We start from the raw sequence: 15,248 nt of genomic DNA, 5'->3' as shown, positions 1-15,248 counted from the left end.
GTGTTTCTTTGGTGTTTCTGCTCTTTCTCTTCCACATACCCCACCTGCAATCAGATCAACCCCTCATGTCTGCATTGACATTAGGCTGGCAGAGAAACTAGTTGCTCACATAATTCATCCTCATAAATGACTTGTGTTTTGGATGGCAATTTTATGGTTAAACAAAGCTGTGCAGGAGCTATCCACTCACTTTAGATAAATTGAAAATAACCATCACGCCTATTTGTGTCAATGAGCTTCTTCAACTCCAAACAAACAGCAGATGAGCCATTATTTTCTTTCTGATGAAATACAGCGTATTCCTCCCAAAGGTTAGCAGGAGACACCAGATACCTGAAATGTGCCTACAACAGGAGCAACAAGCAGCTCATTGCTATTTAGAACTGCAATAAATAGATGGCAGTTCTAAATCTCCAGTTATCTTTTGTCAGCAGCAGTATACAATTAGGCATGTTATCTGTGCTTCAAAACTTATCCCTGGCTGCCAGTTCACACCAATGTGTTACCTTCACCTCATAGTAAGAGCTATTGTCTCATAGTAAGAGACATAGTATTGCTCATAGTAAGAGCTATTGTCTACCCTTCCAGACAATTACAATGATGACTGCATAATGCAGATACAACGAGACAGAATACCAATACTTAGTGGTATGTTGGCCTATTACTGCATACATGTCAGATTTCACACCAATATATATTTGATGTGAAGTTATGTCATCTTATTTCTAACACTTGTGTTGTGTAAGCAGCCAGGATAACAGATGGACAAAGGAAAACAAATAAATCAAACCAGTATCTTTTTCCTCTTTTTTTTTTTTACCGAGGAGAGTGAAGCTTCAGCTGTGTAAGACTTGCTGCAAATTCATTAAATGTAAATTTCTGGCAGATATCCTTCAGATGCTTCCCAAGCTTTTGCATTCTAAACATACAGTCAACAGAAGCTGCAAGTAGTTGCCAGCAATCATACATCTTAGCTTCCTGCTCTCCTGCAGTGTTTTCGGTGCTGTCTGGTATTTCCAGATTTTGTTTTGTTCAAGTATCTATCATAACCAAGAGCATTAAATTAGTCATGTACATACTGCCACCTGCTGTGGTTAACCACATCTGAAGCGCTACTATTTATTTCAGTGGATTTCATTTTTTTTATCAAGCAAACAGGGGGCAGGCGTTTGCATCGAGCCAGGCTTACCCTTAAAACTGAAAAACTGAAAAACTTCCTCATGAAGTCATTTATCTTTGTGCAAAGTGTGCGTAAGACGTCCTTCTGACTCCACACATGAATCCACTTCAAGCGCACGCTCATGTATGCACATTTATGTATATGCACGGAAACACACACTGTGGTGGAATCAGGACCTGCAGAAAATAGATAGATAGATAGATAGATAGATAGATAGATAGAAGGGACCAGTGTCTGTCCTCTGTCACCTCCATCGAATTCCTTTAATGTACAGTGCAGCTGAGGTAAAATTTGGCCCTGACGCCCGTCTTTGAGACTGAGACCAGAGTTCAGGTCACTGTTTGGATTTGTGCACTCCGGCTGGGGCAGCCGCACTGCACGAATCATTTCATGAGCAGCATAATCACTAGTTTTATTTCCACGCTAAGTAGTAACGCGCGCTTTATTTTGATGCTCTACACTGACGCAGGGCTTTGAACCCAGGATTCATATTCATGCCTATCCACATGCTTCACCAGGCCCAACCAAGGCAGATGCCCCTACTGCCTGCACTGCCCTTCTGCAGGGAAAGCTGCCGTTTAAAAATACTGTATGACGGCAGGAGCTGCTGCCTGCACTTCGCTGCCTGCCCGGGGCCTGCCTGGAGCCTGCCCAGCGCCGCCGCCGCCTCGCTCCTCCCCGGCCGGGCAGAGCGGGGCCGCCGCCGCCCGCTCCTCCTCCGCCGCGGCTGCGCGCTGCGAGCCGCTGAGGGCGCTCGGGGCCGTGCGGGGCCGCTCGGGGCCGTGCTGGGCCGCGCCGTGCCCATGCTCCGCAGCGCGCTGCTGCCCGTGGCGCTGTGCCGCCGCCGCGGGGCGGTGCGGGGCTGGAGCTGCGCCCCCCAGGGCTGGCCGGGCGGCGGGACCCGCCCGCGGGGCCCCCGGGGGCTGCCTCCGGCACACGCCCGGCTCGCGGCCCTGCGGCTGCCGCCCTGCGACCGCCGCCTGCGGGGGACCGGTGAGCGGCGGGGCGGGCGGCACGGGGGCAGGGGCAGGGGAGGGCGACACCCGGGTCGGTGACCGGCCTCCTCCTCCTCTCCCAGGTACGTTCTACCAGCACCCCGCCGCCGAGGCCTCCCAAGCCACCCTGGCCAGCGTGTCTCCCGTCTTCGCTGTGGTAAGCGCCGCGCAGACTTGTGCAGGATGACAGGTTCTTCAGGGGTGGCTTTCATTCGAGTGCCACAGGAGCAGAACGGTTCTCCTCCCGGGGGGTGTTTCAGGTTCTAAGTTGTCACCTAAAGGCATTCTGACTTAAGGGCCGGCTGTGGAGCACGCGTTTCATCAAGATGTTTTTCTAAGATAAAGCATCTGACGGAAGTTTTCTTGCTGGAGGCTTGCTAATGGCTTCCACAATTACTATTTCTGTGTCACAGCAACAGCACTTCTAATCACATGTAGGATCTGGGGACAAATTGTCCACATATCCCTTCTCAAATGAGCCTGAAGGCTGTTTGCAGACTGCTTGTTTGACTGTGTTAGTGCATGAGGGGACGTAAGGCCTCCTGTTGGCAATGACAAGCACAACACATGCAGCTGGGTCCGTGTGGCCATGCAATTCGTGTTGCAGCTCCACTGGAGTGCATGCCTAGGTATGTTTTGTTCACGGAAGGTTATTTCTAAAGCCAACGATATGGAATTAAGCTGCACGGTTTATAAGCAAAAGGGCAAACTTTATGATTAAACCAGACCTTGCAGTTTTTCCAATAAAGTAATTTTGCCAGGAGATAAGTGTTAAAATTAATCAGACTGGCAAATGCTAAGAAAAGAAGGATGCCAGTTACTATCTGAATGCTGTTGTAATAATACTTGACATGGACACAAGGCCTAACTACCCCACTTGTGTTACTCTTTTAAAATTTTACGTGCATTTTTTTCCGATTACACCAGAGGAAATGGCAAAATGGGTAATCCAGAATGTAAGGTACCCTTTCGTGCCAAAACAAGTCTGATCCTCTCTAAATCACTTCCTTTCCAAGGCTTACATGGGAACGTCATTGTGCAGATGACACTGGTTTTGATCGGTGCATGCACAAACGCAGTGAAGTATATGGCAGTTTGGTGCAAAATTTTTCATAGTTGGGATGAACAGTGAAAAGAGGGTATAAAAAGTTACTATTTCCTCATCATATATTTTCCATTTGTCCTCTGGGCAAGTGCAAGCAACTTCAGACATTTTGTGCTTATTTAATAGTAATTGTGTGGAAAAAAAAAATATTTTTTTCACTTTTCTAGATGAAGCTTGACAAAGAGGGGAATACTACCTTTTTTGGTGAGTTTTCATTGTGTTTTCCTTTGATGTTTTTTTTTCTCTCATCCAATATGGAAAAGCCCAACTGAGTATCTACTTGGGGTAGAAGACTATTTTAAGTCTGCTTCACTGTGCGTATTAATTTGCCATGTTGCAATGTCTCCTGCTTTGCTGCCTTCTGTAGGTCTTCATAGCGTCTCCATCATTACAGTATTTGTAAGTTTCTAATTAATACGTTGAAAATAATGTATACCATCTGTCAGAGCAAGGTCATTTTTACTTTGTCTTTTCCCTTTTCTAACCGGCATTTTCCCATCCTGCTATTTTCCCTCCTGTAGAGTTATGTGTACTTGCTCAAATCAGCCACTTGGCTTCTGACATGAAATTAATCACCATGGCCGACTTCTTCACTTCCATCTAGAATTTTTCTCTTTCCGCTCAAGATACAAACTTTTAAACTTCATAACAAATAAATTACACTGAGGAATGAATGGGAGGAAAACAGTTTTAAAGATAGCATAGCTCTTTTTATTTTGTGGGACTGAGTAACAGACTAGAATGTAATTTCAGGACATACATGCTTGTCCCCTAAATGTCTTCATCTAATATTTTTGATAGAAAAAAAGAAAACAGAATTGTACCAGGAATTGGGTCTTCAAGCTCGAGATCTAAGATTTCAACACCTCATGAGCATTGCAACTAGGAACAACAGGATCATCATGCGAATGGAGGTAATGGTTTCCCTATAATCTTTAATAGCAGCTTTCCGTGACTTGTAACCTAACAATAAATGTGTCTTTGAAGCTGTGCCTAGCAATCAGAGCAATACGTATTGATGAACATTTTGCTACTTGAGCACAGGAGAAACATTATGAACTTGATCATAGTAAAGGCCAAAAAATGACCAGGAGCCACTTCTTGACCTTACCCCCGTTATCACTGGTCTATCTCTGAATACTCTGGAGTTCACTGGGAGCTCGCAGTTACTGTGAGGTTCTGTTATTTTCCTGCCTGAAAAGACATTTAAAGAGTGGCTTTTGTCAATGCCTAAATTACTTAATGTACTACATAGTCAGGAGCAGACAGAAGTCTTCGGAGTTTTTTTTCAGACTACCACATGTATGCTGTCTCTTTCAGTTCTTGAAGGCGGTCATAACACCAGAGTTTCTTCTGATACTAGATTATCGTAATTTAAATCTGGAACACTGGCTCTTCAACGAACTAGCATCTCAGCTCGCAGGAGAAGGTCAACTAGTTACATACTCCCTGCCCTTTGAATTCCGAGCCATAGAAGCAATCCTGCAGTACCGGGTGAGCTGTCTGGGTTTTACGTTGTTTTGAAAGTTGTTGCTTCATAGAAAAAATAGTATGATTTTATTCTTATGTTAATATTTATGCATACATATTTTTATATGTATTCCACGCTTGTTATAGAAGCTTTTTTTTGTTTTGGGGTTTTGTTGGTTTAAGTTTTTGTGTGTTTGTGTGTGCTTTCATCTCCTCCCCAAAAAAGCGCTAATTGGAAAATTCATTATTGCACCAACTTACATAAGGATGTGGTGGCTTCACCATCACTTGGAGATACAAAAACAAATTATCCTACCTTTCTAAAGACTACTATAGCTGAAACAGAATGATATGCAGAAGCACTGAGTTTTTTTGGGCTCTTGGGTAGGAGTCAGATAATGAGTTATAGCTAATCTATGCTAGCTAATGGTGATCTGACATTTCTAGATAAATAATATTTTATCTCTTGTTAGTGTGATTATGAATGAGTTTCAGTTCAGTGTAAATCACTGTTATAAAATAGTGTATTTCACACTGGCTTTATCTGTCTGTAAGTAAGTGGTACCGTATAGCAAGTATTTCCAGGGTATTTGAAAGCAAACTGTGCTAACTGCCTGTTACTATGAATTCTGTGTTTGGAGACAGGAACCAGTTGCCCTAGCCATTCTAAAAGTATTGCTTTAATTCTTATGAAGGATCATGTTGTTATCTAGATCAGCAAACTGCAGGGGAGACTTAACACTTTGCAGCCTCAGATCCTTGAGACACTGGAAGCTCTAGTGGACCCCAAGCTTTTGTCTGTGGATAGGAGTAAACTACACATTCTCCTTCAAAATGGCAAGAGGTAAATAAAGAGTAAGCTGTGAAGAGACTAGAAGATGACCATAGAAAATTATATGTAATGAAAAGTTAGAAAAATGGTATCTGATATGAATTTCATAGATTACTGTCATGCTGGGTTGTGCATCTTATTGGTAAATGTAAAAATCGTTGTATGAAATACCTAGCGATACGGGAAAAAACAGAAAATCTATTCTGATTTGTCAGAAATACAGTCAGGTTTCTTAAATAGCACCTAATAGAACAAAATAACATCTAAGAGATCAAAATAACATCTGATAGAACAAAATAACATGAGAACGTTCCTTGTAATATCAAAAAAGGTTAGCCATTGGTTCTGCCCTTTAAGTTTACTTCATGTATTATCCTGTCTTACAGGACAGTGCAAATATGCACTCCCTACATGAGTGCTTATTTTTTTTCTGAGTTTCTTGTAAATATACCCAGAAAACACAGCTGAATCCCTTTCAGTGTTTGTCCATTGCTTGCTGGTTCATGGATATATCACCACCACTGCTAAATGCGTGGCCTCTAGAGAGTTTTATTTAAAGCACCTCTCAGAACTCTCCAAAGAACTCTTCCCTGGCAATTCAGTCTGGCAAGGGTGCTGGCAAAATCATCTAAAGATTACCTTGGTGTGTTGGTGCCAGTGGGATTATTTGACTTCTTGCCTGTTCTTTCTTCAGCTTGTCAGAACTGGAAACAGATCTTAAAGTTTTCAAAGAAACAATTCTGGAGATTCTAGATGAAGAAGAATTAATAGAAGAGCTCTGTCTATCTAAATGGACTGATCCACAAGTATTGTATGTATATTATGAAACCAGATACTTTTTTTAAAGTGTGTTTTATTTAAGGAGAACTTGAACACTAATCTGGATGTTCCCCTCCAAAAAGCAAAAGGAAAAAGACTTAAAATTTTTAAAGCCCCGATGGTAGTCACTTCACAAATGGTTGTATCCACCATTCTGAAGAGGAGGTTCCATAGCACTAGTCATATACACAGTTACAAATAGTTCTTGGCATAGTAGACCAGTTCATCTAGTATGCATTGGGGTGGGAGCAGGACGGCAGCAGGAGAAAAAGCAAATGCTATTTTCCAGTACAAATTAACACTTCCTGGGAGAGTTTTCTTCAGTTTCACCAACAAAACACTGCTGCTTTGAAGTTTGTATTGAAAGAGTTTGTATCCACACAAGTTTGTATTTGTATCCACACTTCCTTTGTAAGAAGTGGTCTGTATGCCTTGTTTCCAGCTTTTTGCTCACCAGCAGGACTCGTAGGAAGGAAGCTTTGGGGCAATGTTGTTGATACTGTCTTTATGTAGGTGCACGTATAAGAGCAGCATTTCAGTAAAAACATATACACAGAGATAGTCCTGTCACACCCTCTCAAGTCCTGATGAAGGATCACACACATCATAAGCAGCGCTGGTCACTTTAAACAAAAACTAAAAAGCAAAAAGATAATGTATGTCATACCCCAGTGCTTTAGGCTGAGCCGTATTTAGATCTTGGGCATACAGACATGTTCTCTTTTTAAGCAGAGAAAAAAATACCTTTCAGGTCCTTTGTGAGGCTGCTGAATAATACTTCTGCCTAGCCACATTATATGTGGGTATATTAATACTGTTCACACAGCAGTGTGTTTGAAGTCAGGAAATAAGTTTCTTGCCCTGCAGAGTTTAGTCTAAATGTATGATATAAACTCTGTACTCCATATTTGGGATGCAGTTTGCATTTCTAGTGCATCTGCTGGAGCAGTACTGGGAAGGCTCTTGAACTCTCAGATCAGGAGAAACCTGGAGTCACCTTTTCAAGCCACCACCATTGCACAAAGGTACAAGAGGTGATGGGAGGTTGTGAAGACTGCTGGAGCCGTGCAGAAGGATGTTGTGAGGCAGTCCAGGCATGAGGCATACTGGCAAATACTAGCCATGGCAGCGTGTTTGCAGACAGGCTGGCAGTATGGGCTCTTTTCTTGACCCCAGGATACAAGTGATGAATTTGAGAAGTCTATCAGAGGAGGTCAGGAGGAACCCAGATAGGAGGCAACATTGATGCAGGAATGGTGAGCTGAAACCAGAAAGACAAGATGAGGCAGACATTCTGTCTTTGTGTGAAGGAACAGCAGAGTATCAAAGACTCAGGAGACAGATGGAGGCTAATTAATGAAAACAAATCAGATGGCAGTTGTTTTTAAGTTTTTATGCCTGTTGTTTCCCTTTTTGTACCTACAGAGGAGCCAGTATAAAGATACTTATCAAATAGGGTCATGAGCTGAATCTGTAATACAGTAGATAGTGGTCAAAGGATTTCAAATCCCCAACCCCGCTCCTCTGCATGCAGTCAAAACCTCTAGGTCTGAAGGGCTTTGAAATCAGCCTGGCTAACTCAAAATTTCAGCCCCATAAGAGAGAAACTAGGGACTCTGTTAAAGGTCTCTGGGGACCTTAAGTGGGTTGATTCTTAAGATATATCACTAACTTTCTTGGGAAACCATTTCAGAGAGGTTCCGTTAACAGTCAGCAACACCACAAGGAGATTCCGTAGAAAGTTTAGTCTGTCTAGAGAAATGAGGTCATACCACAAAAGAAAAAAAGGTGAAGAATTTTCCTGGCTTTGCTGCTAGTTTCTATGCTCTCCTGGATCTTGGGTACCTTTTGTCTACATAATGAAGAATCCAGCACACCCCTAAGAAATTATGTATCTCTAGAGAAGGCTGCTGATCCAGCATTCTGGACGATGCAGTAAGATGAAAGTCTCAGACATATTTTACTTAGGAGAGCAGCATCTTCCACTTGACACTCTCTCTTAAGCAGCTTCATGCTCCCAAAAAGTTTTGCAGTAATGACCGTGTATAGCTGAAGCACCTTACAGCTAAACTGTTTTAATGCATGCCTAAGACACATCCCTAACCATGTGATTGTTTATGTGTTGGCTTTTGGTTCTGTTTTATTCTTGTGGTTTTTGACTGTGCCGTTATCAACTTCCACCACTTGAGGGCACCAAAAAGTTAAGTTTATCTTTTCAAAAATGTCAGCACTTACTTGATAGCGTTATAATAGCTGAAAAAGTAGAATTCGTGTTGCCATGCATGCCTTGAGCACATCAAACGCTAACTGCTCTACTGAAAGTAACTGACTGCCTGTACTGGTCAGCTAATTTAAGAAGATACGCCTTTTATTTTATGCCATAGGTATTGATGGAGGGCTCCTTTGTCACTTAAAAGATTGGATTTTGAGATCTAGTGTCAGCACTCTATTGGCTGTTAGCCACAACTCTTTTATGCGCCTTGTCTTTAACGCATCAGTAATGCACTTTAATATACCATGTATATAACCAAAAAATACAAATTGTTGCACACAGTGAGGAGAGCACGTCTGGGATTGACCATGCAGAAGAAATGGAACTGCTGTTGGAGAACTATTACCGACAAGCAGAAGATCTTGCAAATGAAGCTCGTGAACTCAGGGTATTGATTGATGACTCAGAAAGCATAATCTTTATCAACCTGGACAGGTAAGCTATGCTGTCTGTTGTACTGCCAAAAGCTGAGCAGAATGTAATGCTGCCTGTTCTTTCTCAAATCACTGCCAGTAAAGGAAGGCTGGGGAATTCCATTTTCTGAGGGTTTGAATGGACTTGCAGTCACAGCAGAAGAAGCTGCATTGCACTTTTTTATCACTGAACCAGATAAAGCAAAGCAACAGAACACCCTAATTAGTAATATGTAAAAACATCTTTAGCCTAGGTTACAGTTTTCACCAGCAGGTGAAACCAAGCCACTCTGAGATCCTTCTGGGGAACTACTCACTAAAGAAAATGTCTGCAAATTTAGGGGCAAAATAAGAGCAAACTTTTCTGAGTATAATTTTAATTTAGTAAAACTGTTTATTTAAATAAGAGTCTGGCTAGGCTACTCAGCTGTTCAGTACAAGTTGAATTATCACCCTGTGCCATGATTCAAGAATGAATAATTTCGGAGCAAGTATTTTATTTCTTTAAGTGTGCTGCAGTTTTCACCACAAGTTGGCTTTTTAATTGAAAAGTAATTGTAGCTTGCATTTGCAAGCACATGCCACCTTGCCTTTGAGGTCAATGTTTAATATTCTTTTTCCTGTTTACTGAGGAATTGGTGGATGCTGTATCAGAAAGCCACGGAAATTATTTCTGGGAAGAGTTGAATATGGAATTCTACAAAACAGGCTTAAGTTTATAGTCTGCAGTCTTTACTGACTCTGCTTTCTAAGTATATTCACTTGCAAGATAACAGTAAATTTTTGTTGTCTGTGAATACTGACATAAATTTCAGCCAATTAGGAGTGAGAGAGAAAAATTTCCATGGAATTTAACTGTTGCTCTGTGCATATACCTCTAAAAAGTGAGTGACCCGAGTCAGCTGATGATTACACAGAACCTACTGCCTTAGATGTATACTCATGCAGCAATTTCAAAGCAAGTCTCTTTTATACTGTTGTTTCATGTGCTGCCTAATTCCAGTATGACTTCCTCTATTTCATTGTTTAGTTTGAATGCATACCGTATGGAATTTGAGAATTTATGCAGCAGAACAATTTTTGGGTTCCCCTTACAGATGTTTCTCCCTTCTTTAGCCACCGTAATGTGATGATGAGACTCAACTTGCAGCTGACTATGGGGACTTTCTCTCTCTCTCTCTTTGGACTCATAGGAGTTGCATTTGGTATGAACTTGGAGTCATCTCTTGAAGAGGTAAGGAATGAGTGCTGCTTTTATCAGTGACATAAAACATGGGCCCTGCTCTTATAGTGCATTTTACATTCAGTACAATTCCATTCCAGACTTACATTAATGTGTGAAGTAAGATAATTTAGCATGGGGATTCATGTGTCACCTTTTTGAAAGCAAATTACTTCATGGCTAGCTGCACATTATAACAGGCTTTTTTGTCTATGTAATGTCCAAGGAAAAGAAATGAGAAGACAACAGTATGCTTGAATAAGGACTAACTGTACAACAGTGTTCGTGTTTCTTTAATAATCATCAATGCTTCTGAAAAACCCAGCTTCGTCTTCCAGATACAAAGCTATCTGGCAAGCAGCCAGGGAGTTCCCTACACACCAGAGGAGATACTCTACTGTTAATTACATGATTATTCCTATATCAAGGGTAGTATTTACAATTGGACGTGCTGTCTTAAAATGACTAAATAAATAAAAACATAGAAAGACCTTTTCATTTCTATGTCCATTAAATAGAAGGCTTGAATTTCCAAACTCCTGATGAAGGATGGAAAACTGCATGGGACAGTAACAGAATACATTAAGGTGATTCCTAAATAAAACGTTTTGCTATAAAACAGCCCTTTTTCCCTGGTATGGTTTGTCTGTTGATAGTAGAGGGTTTACCACTTCCCTGCCATAAAGGACAAGAAAACTGGTGGGGAGTGAGAGATGATCTTTGGCTAAATCCCTGAAGTGAGAGTTGCCTAACTAATGGGGATGTTCTGTTTTTAGGACCCCAGAATATTTTGGCTGGTGACTGGGATTATGTTTCTGGGAAGTGGCCTGATATGGCGGCGCTTGCTTTCCTTCCTTGGGCGGCACTTAGAACCTTCACTACCTCCTCATGTACGTATGGCTGGCTAGGATTTCTGCTTCATACTCTGCATGTACAATTCATCTCTAAAGCAGGAAATAAGCAGTTGTAGAGTGGTGGGTCATAGAGCTTGCAGGGAGTTAAGCTAAGTCAGTCTTTCTTGACTCGGCAAACGAGAAGGTTTTCCCTAGCTGTACTGAAGGAGGCAGGAAGCCCAACACTGGCAAAGATATATTTGAGCAGTAAGATACTGTGTGCTGTTGCTAGAAGTGAAGCTGCAGGTTCTTCTTTAAGAGATGCCATATTCACTTTCACCTAGCAGCCCAAGGGAAGCTGAGACTAATGGTAGAAGCAGCCCTAATTTGCCCTTTGAGCTCCTGCAGAAGTCTCTTCGTGGTGAGGGACATAAGGGATGCTGTCCTCCTCCTTCCACGCACATGCTAACTCTGTATCTGTGGTCCCTTTCTCATAAAAGAGAAGATGAAGATGAAAGGAAGATGAGGACAGGTACTAGCTGCAAAATCTCTCTGAAGAATGGTTCCATGGTTGCGATGTCCTGACTCCCAATCAGAAGTTTGCAATAGCCATCTTTGCCACTGATGCTGATGGCATTGTAGAGCCATATGTCATCAAGCTGTATGAAAATTTCCAAGGAGCCAGTCTTCAGATTAGCAAAATTTTGTATGAGTCATTTTCCATGTTCACTGCCCTTTGCTGCGAAAACGTACAGGACTGTATTGTCAGCTTATGTTCTGAATAATTATAACAGAGAAGTATCAGTGTATTCAAAAGTTAAGTTCCTACAAGTGACCAAAGAAAGAGAGACCAAGATAAACTCCATTTTTCCCTCCCCTCCCTTGCTGTTAAGAGGTAGATGGAAGTAGTTTGTTGTTAATTGTTGACTATGGCTACAATTAACTGGATTATTCTCAAGTGTTGCTCAAGACCAAGACACACTGACTCTGGCTTGGAGAAATGTACTGAAAGGGATAGGAGGGAGAAGCCAGAGACTGTCCTTGAACATAGGAGAACAAGCAGGATTCAGACCTCTCTAAATCTTGATTTCCTTCTCCTGTATATAGAGCAGCTTCTCCTGTAATTAAAGGCTATTTTGTATCTTGCCTAGGTTCCTGCAGTTTTGAGAAAATCCCAGCCATCAGCTCAAAGAGTGGAGATAAAAAATGACCTTAAAGCAGAAACATTTGGGCTGAGCAGAAGCACGCTGACAAACCAATAGGAACAGCAGGAAGAAAGAGACTTTTACTGTTACGGGGCAGACTTTGGACACTTATATTTGTTTTTCCTTACTGAAAAGCTTAAGAATTTCTAAACTTGCTAATTTAATATATATTTTGTGCCAAAAACCTATGGTGAGATTTCAATGCTTACACACAAAAAGAGGGAAACTCAAGGGAAAGAGTGACATGTTTTCCACAATAGTCTCACCTCCGCTCCATGTATGTTCCATTAGATTTCCGTATCACATATACATACTCATTTTAAGTGTTTCTGTCAAACACTTAACTCACATAATGGTCTTTCTAAAGAGCAGCATTCTCAGCTTAAAGGATGACAGCAGTCAGCATTCATCAGTAATTCTCATTCTGAACTGCAGGTTTAGCAACCTGCCTTCAATTATCAAAGAAAAAATCTACCCCAAAAGCGCCCTTTCTATGTTTTTCCTTTTTTAAAGCCCTACTTAATTGCAGAGAATTAATTTTCCTAAGCAAAAAGTATACCTGCATCCCTTGGGAAGCACTACTTCAAAATTGACAGTAACCAAAAATAATACTTTTTTTTCTTATTTTAAGTGAGCTTTGAAACTTGGCTACTTATTTTGAGTATTCCATAACAATTAATTTAAGCCCAAACTGTATGCGGTTTTAATAGCTGGAAAAGCAGGTCCATTGACAATGCACGCTTGTGCCTGCCATCTGCCACTATTTCAATATGCATTAACATAGCTGCAGTTTAACAATTCCTTATGTCATAAGGACTGATTCATACCCTGATGAACATCATCAGACCAGTTGTTAGTTTCTCTTAAAAGAGAGAAAGCAGAACCCAACTTCTTTCTGAGAAGGCAAGAGAAAGCGTGGACTATACTCCACCGCAGTAAGTAGCTAAGTTAGTTGAAGGGTGTGCAAGCCTTGGGTCTTGTAATGGACTGGAGGAAGAAGTAAAATCTTTATGGCCACTATTTGTGTTTGTCCTTACGACTTACCTCTGAACTCTCAGGGCATAGTTCTCTACTGGCTTCTCTCAGTCTGTAAAGAGAGTATGAAAGCCTTCCAAATCAGGTCACCGTCTAGTTTTTTGTTTGGGCTTTTTTAACCTCAGTAACATACAGTGAGTAGCTCCTTGGTTGCCACCGGACAAATGACTATACTTGCAGGGATTGAAAAGACAACCGTAGCTGTGAACTCAAAACAAGTCCAAAATGGAAATGAAAGAGTACAAAAATCAGTATTATGCAGGCCTGTGATCTTAGTATGGTTTAAGTCAGTTGTACTAAATTATTTTCAAACAGTTGCTCTTGCTCTATATGAGACTTCAACTACAGATATAAAAGGCATGAAAAGGTGAGAAAATTAATGGGCTTTGTAATGCTTTTAAGTTTGTAGGTGAACATTTTTGCAGCCTTTATTTGTAACAGGTAGAGATATTTAAAAAAAAAACAAACCAACAGTACAGCTCCTAAACTGAGCAACCTAGCAGAAAAAACAGTGGCTCTCATACCATTGCTGATAAACTCCAAGAAAGTGTAGTGAGTGAAGGGATACAGATGTGATATTTTCAAGCAAGTAATAGTTGCATTAGGCCAGAACTCAAATGTGTTGGTACAGCGGTTTGGGAATCTTTCAGGTATGCTTTCCAAGCTCTTTCCTCTGTACAGTGAGGCCTCTGCATAGCATATTGCCTCCTTTTCCTGTACATAAGTGACTTAAAGCAGAATAAAAGCACTGAGAGAAAGACAGTTCTGGTACAAGACTGCCTTTCATTTTACAGACCTATACAAACTTCTAAAGGTTTTCATACAATTCGAGTTAACTAAATGAGTTAACGTGCAACAAAATTACCCGGAGATCATACATAGAAAAAACAAAGCTAGTGGAGACTGTATGTTAAGAATAGAATTGTTCCAGAACATACTAGTATCAGCAATTTTAGTTTAAAAAAAGAAAACTTTTTTTTTTGCCCTTAAAAATGCACTGCTTGTTTTGCCTTATACCACTATTCATAGATTTGCAAGGTAAGTACTGTGCTCAGTGCTCCCAGTTCCATCTGGTTACCGCTTTCGTATAAGTAACAGCTGCGTGGTTATTTTTTGTATTATCTGGGCAAGTTAGGTCCCCAAAATAGATGGCAGAACACATCAAGCTAATGTTTACCTTGTCATCTTTTTTTAAAGACAACCTTCCTGAGAGAGAATTCTTAACAAGGTAAGTTGAGATGTGTTATCCTTGGAGTATGGCATTTAGAAATCTGTGTTATTCCACTGACTTGTGTTATTTAAAATAAAAGTAATGCCTTATGTTTGTGATGGAGGCAAGAAAGATGAAATGCAGATACATACGCGTCTGTGTATTAGTGTTGATAATAAGAGCATCACATTTCGCTGCTCAAGTTTTTTAATAGATACTGATGCACACTGTTAACATGTATCATACAATATTAGTGTGAGTTAGCTGAATCCAATACTGGTAGCAATAAAAGCACAATTCTAAGTTACCATGGTCATGGAATTTCACATAAAAACATAAAAAGGGTATCAGAGTAGTCTCAGCCATGAGTGGAAAAGCAAAAGTATTTCCTACAATTTAATCACTTTCGCTTGTGCTCTTCTCCCTGGGAGAACCCAGCTGTTCTACGTCCTCAATGTGGGCCTCGAGCCTTGGTAGCAACAGAGACCATCCTTATTGGCATCTACCTGTTCTGTCTGGTTTAGAGCTGCCCTTCCTCCATGCTTCCTATTTTGACAGCAACTTCTGATGTCTTAGAATCCCTGTCAGTATCACAGTATACTAGGAATGTAAATTATGTGTGATTCCATCTTGATTTTGTCAAGAAAATATTCACAC

General features: G+C 41.0%; 1 protein-coding gene across 1 annotated transcript; it reads left to right on the top strand.

Moving 5' to 3' along the window:
* The first annotated feature begins 1,924 nt into the window (after positions 1-1,924).
* MRS2 (magnesium transporter MRS2) lies at positions 1,925-14,143 on the top strand. The gene is made up of 11 exons (XM_035549611.2): positions 1,925-2,173; positions 2,259-2,332; positions 3,448-3,484; positions 4,082-4,194; positions 4,601-4,774; positions 5,464-5,594; positions 6,277-6,393; positions 8,956-9,108; positions 10,203-10,320; positions 11,085-11,198; positions 12,293-14,143. Exons 1-11 carry the CDS (start codon positions 1,984-1,986, stop codon positions 12,401-12,403), a joined length of 1,332 nt encoding a protein of 443 aa, XP_035405504.1. The 5' UTR covers positions 1,925-1,983; the 3' UTR covers positions 12,404-14,143.
* The last annotated feature ends 1,105 nt before the right edge of the window (positions 14,144-15,248 follow it).

This window comes from Cygnus atratus, chromosome 2 (assembly GCF_013377495.2).
Source record: "Cygnus atratus isolate AKBS03 ecotype Queensland, Australia chromosome 2, CAtr_DNAZoo_HiC_assembly, whole genome shotgun sequence".
NCBI classification, from domain to species: domain Eukaryota; kingdom Metazoa; phylum Chordata; class Aves; order Anseriformes; family Anatidae; genus Cygnus; species Cygnus atratus.
This window is presented reverse-complemented; position numbering and strand designations above follow the sequence as displayed.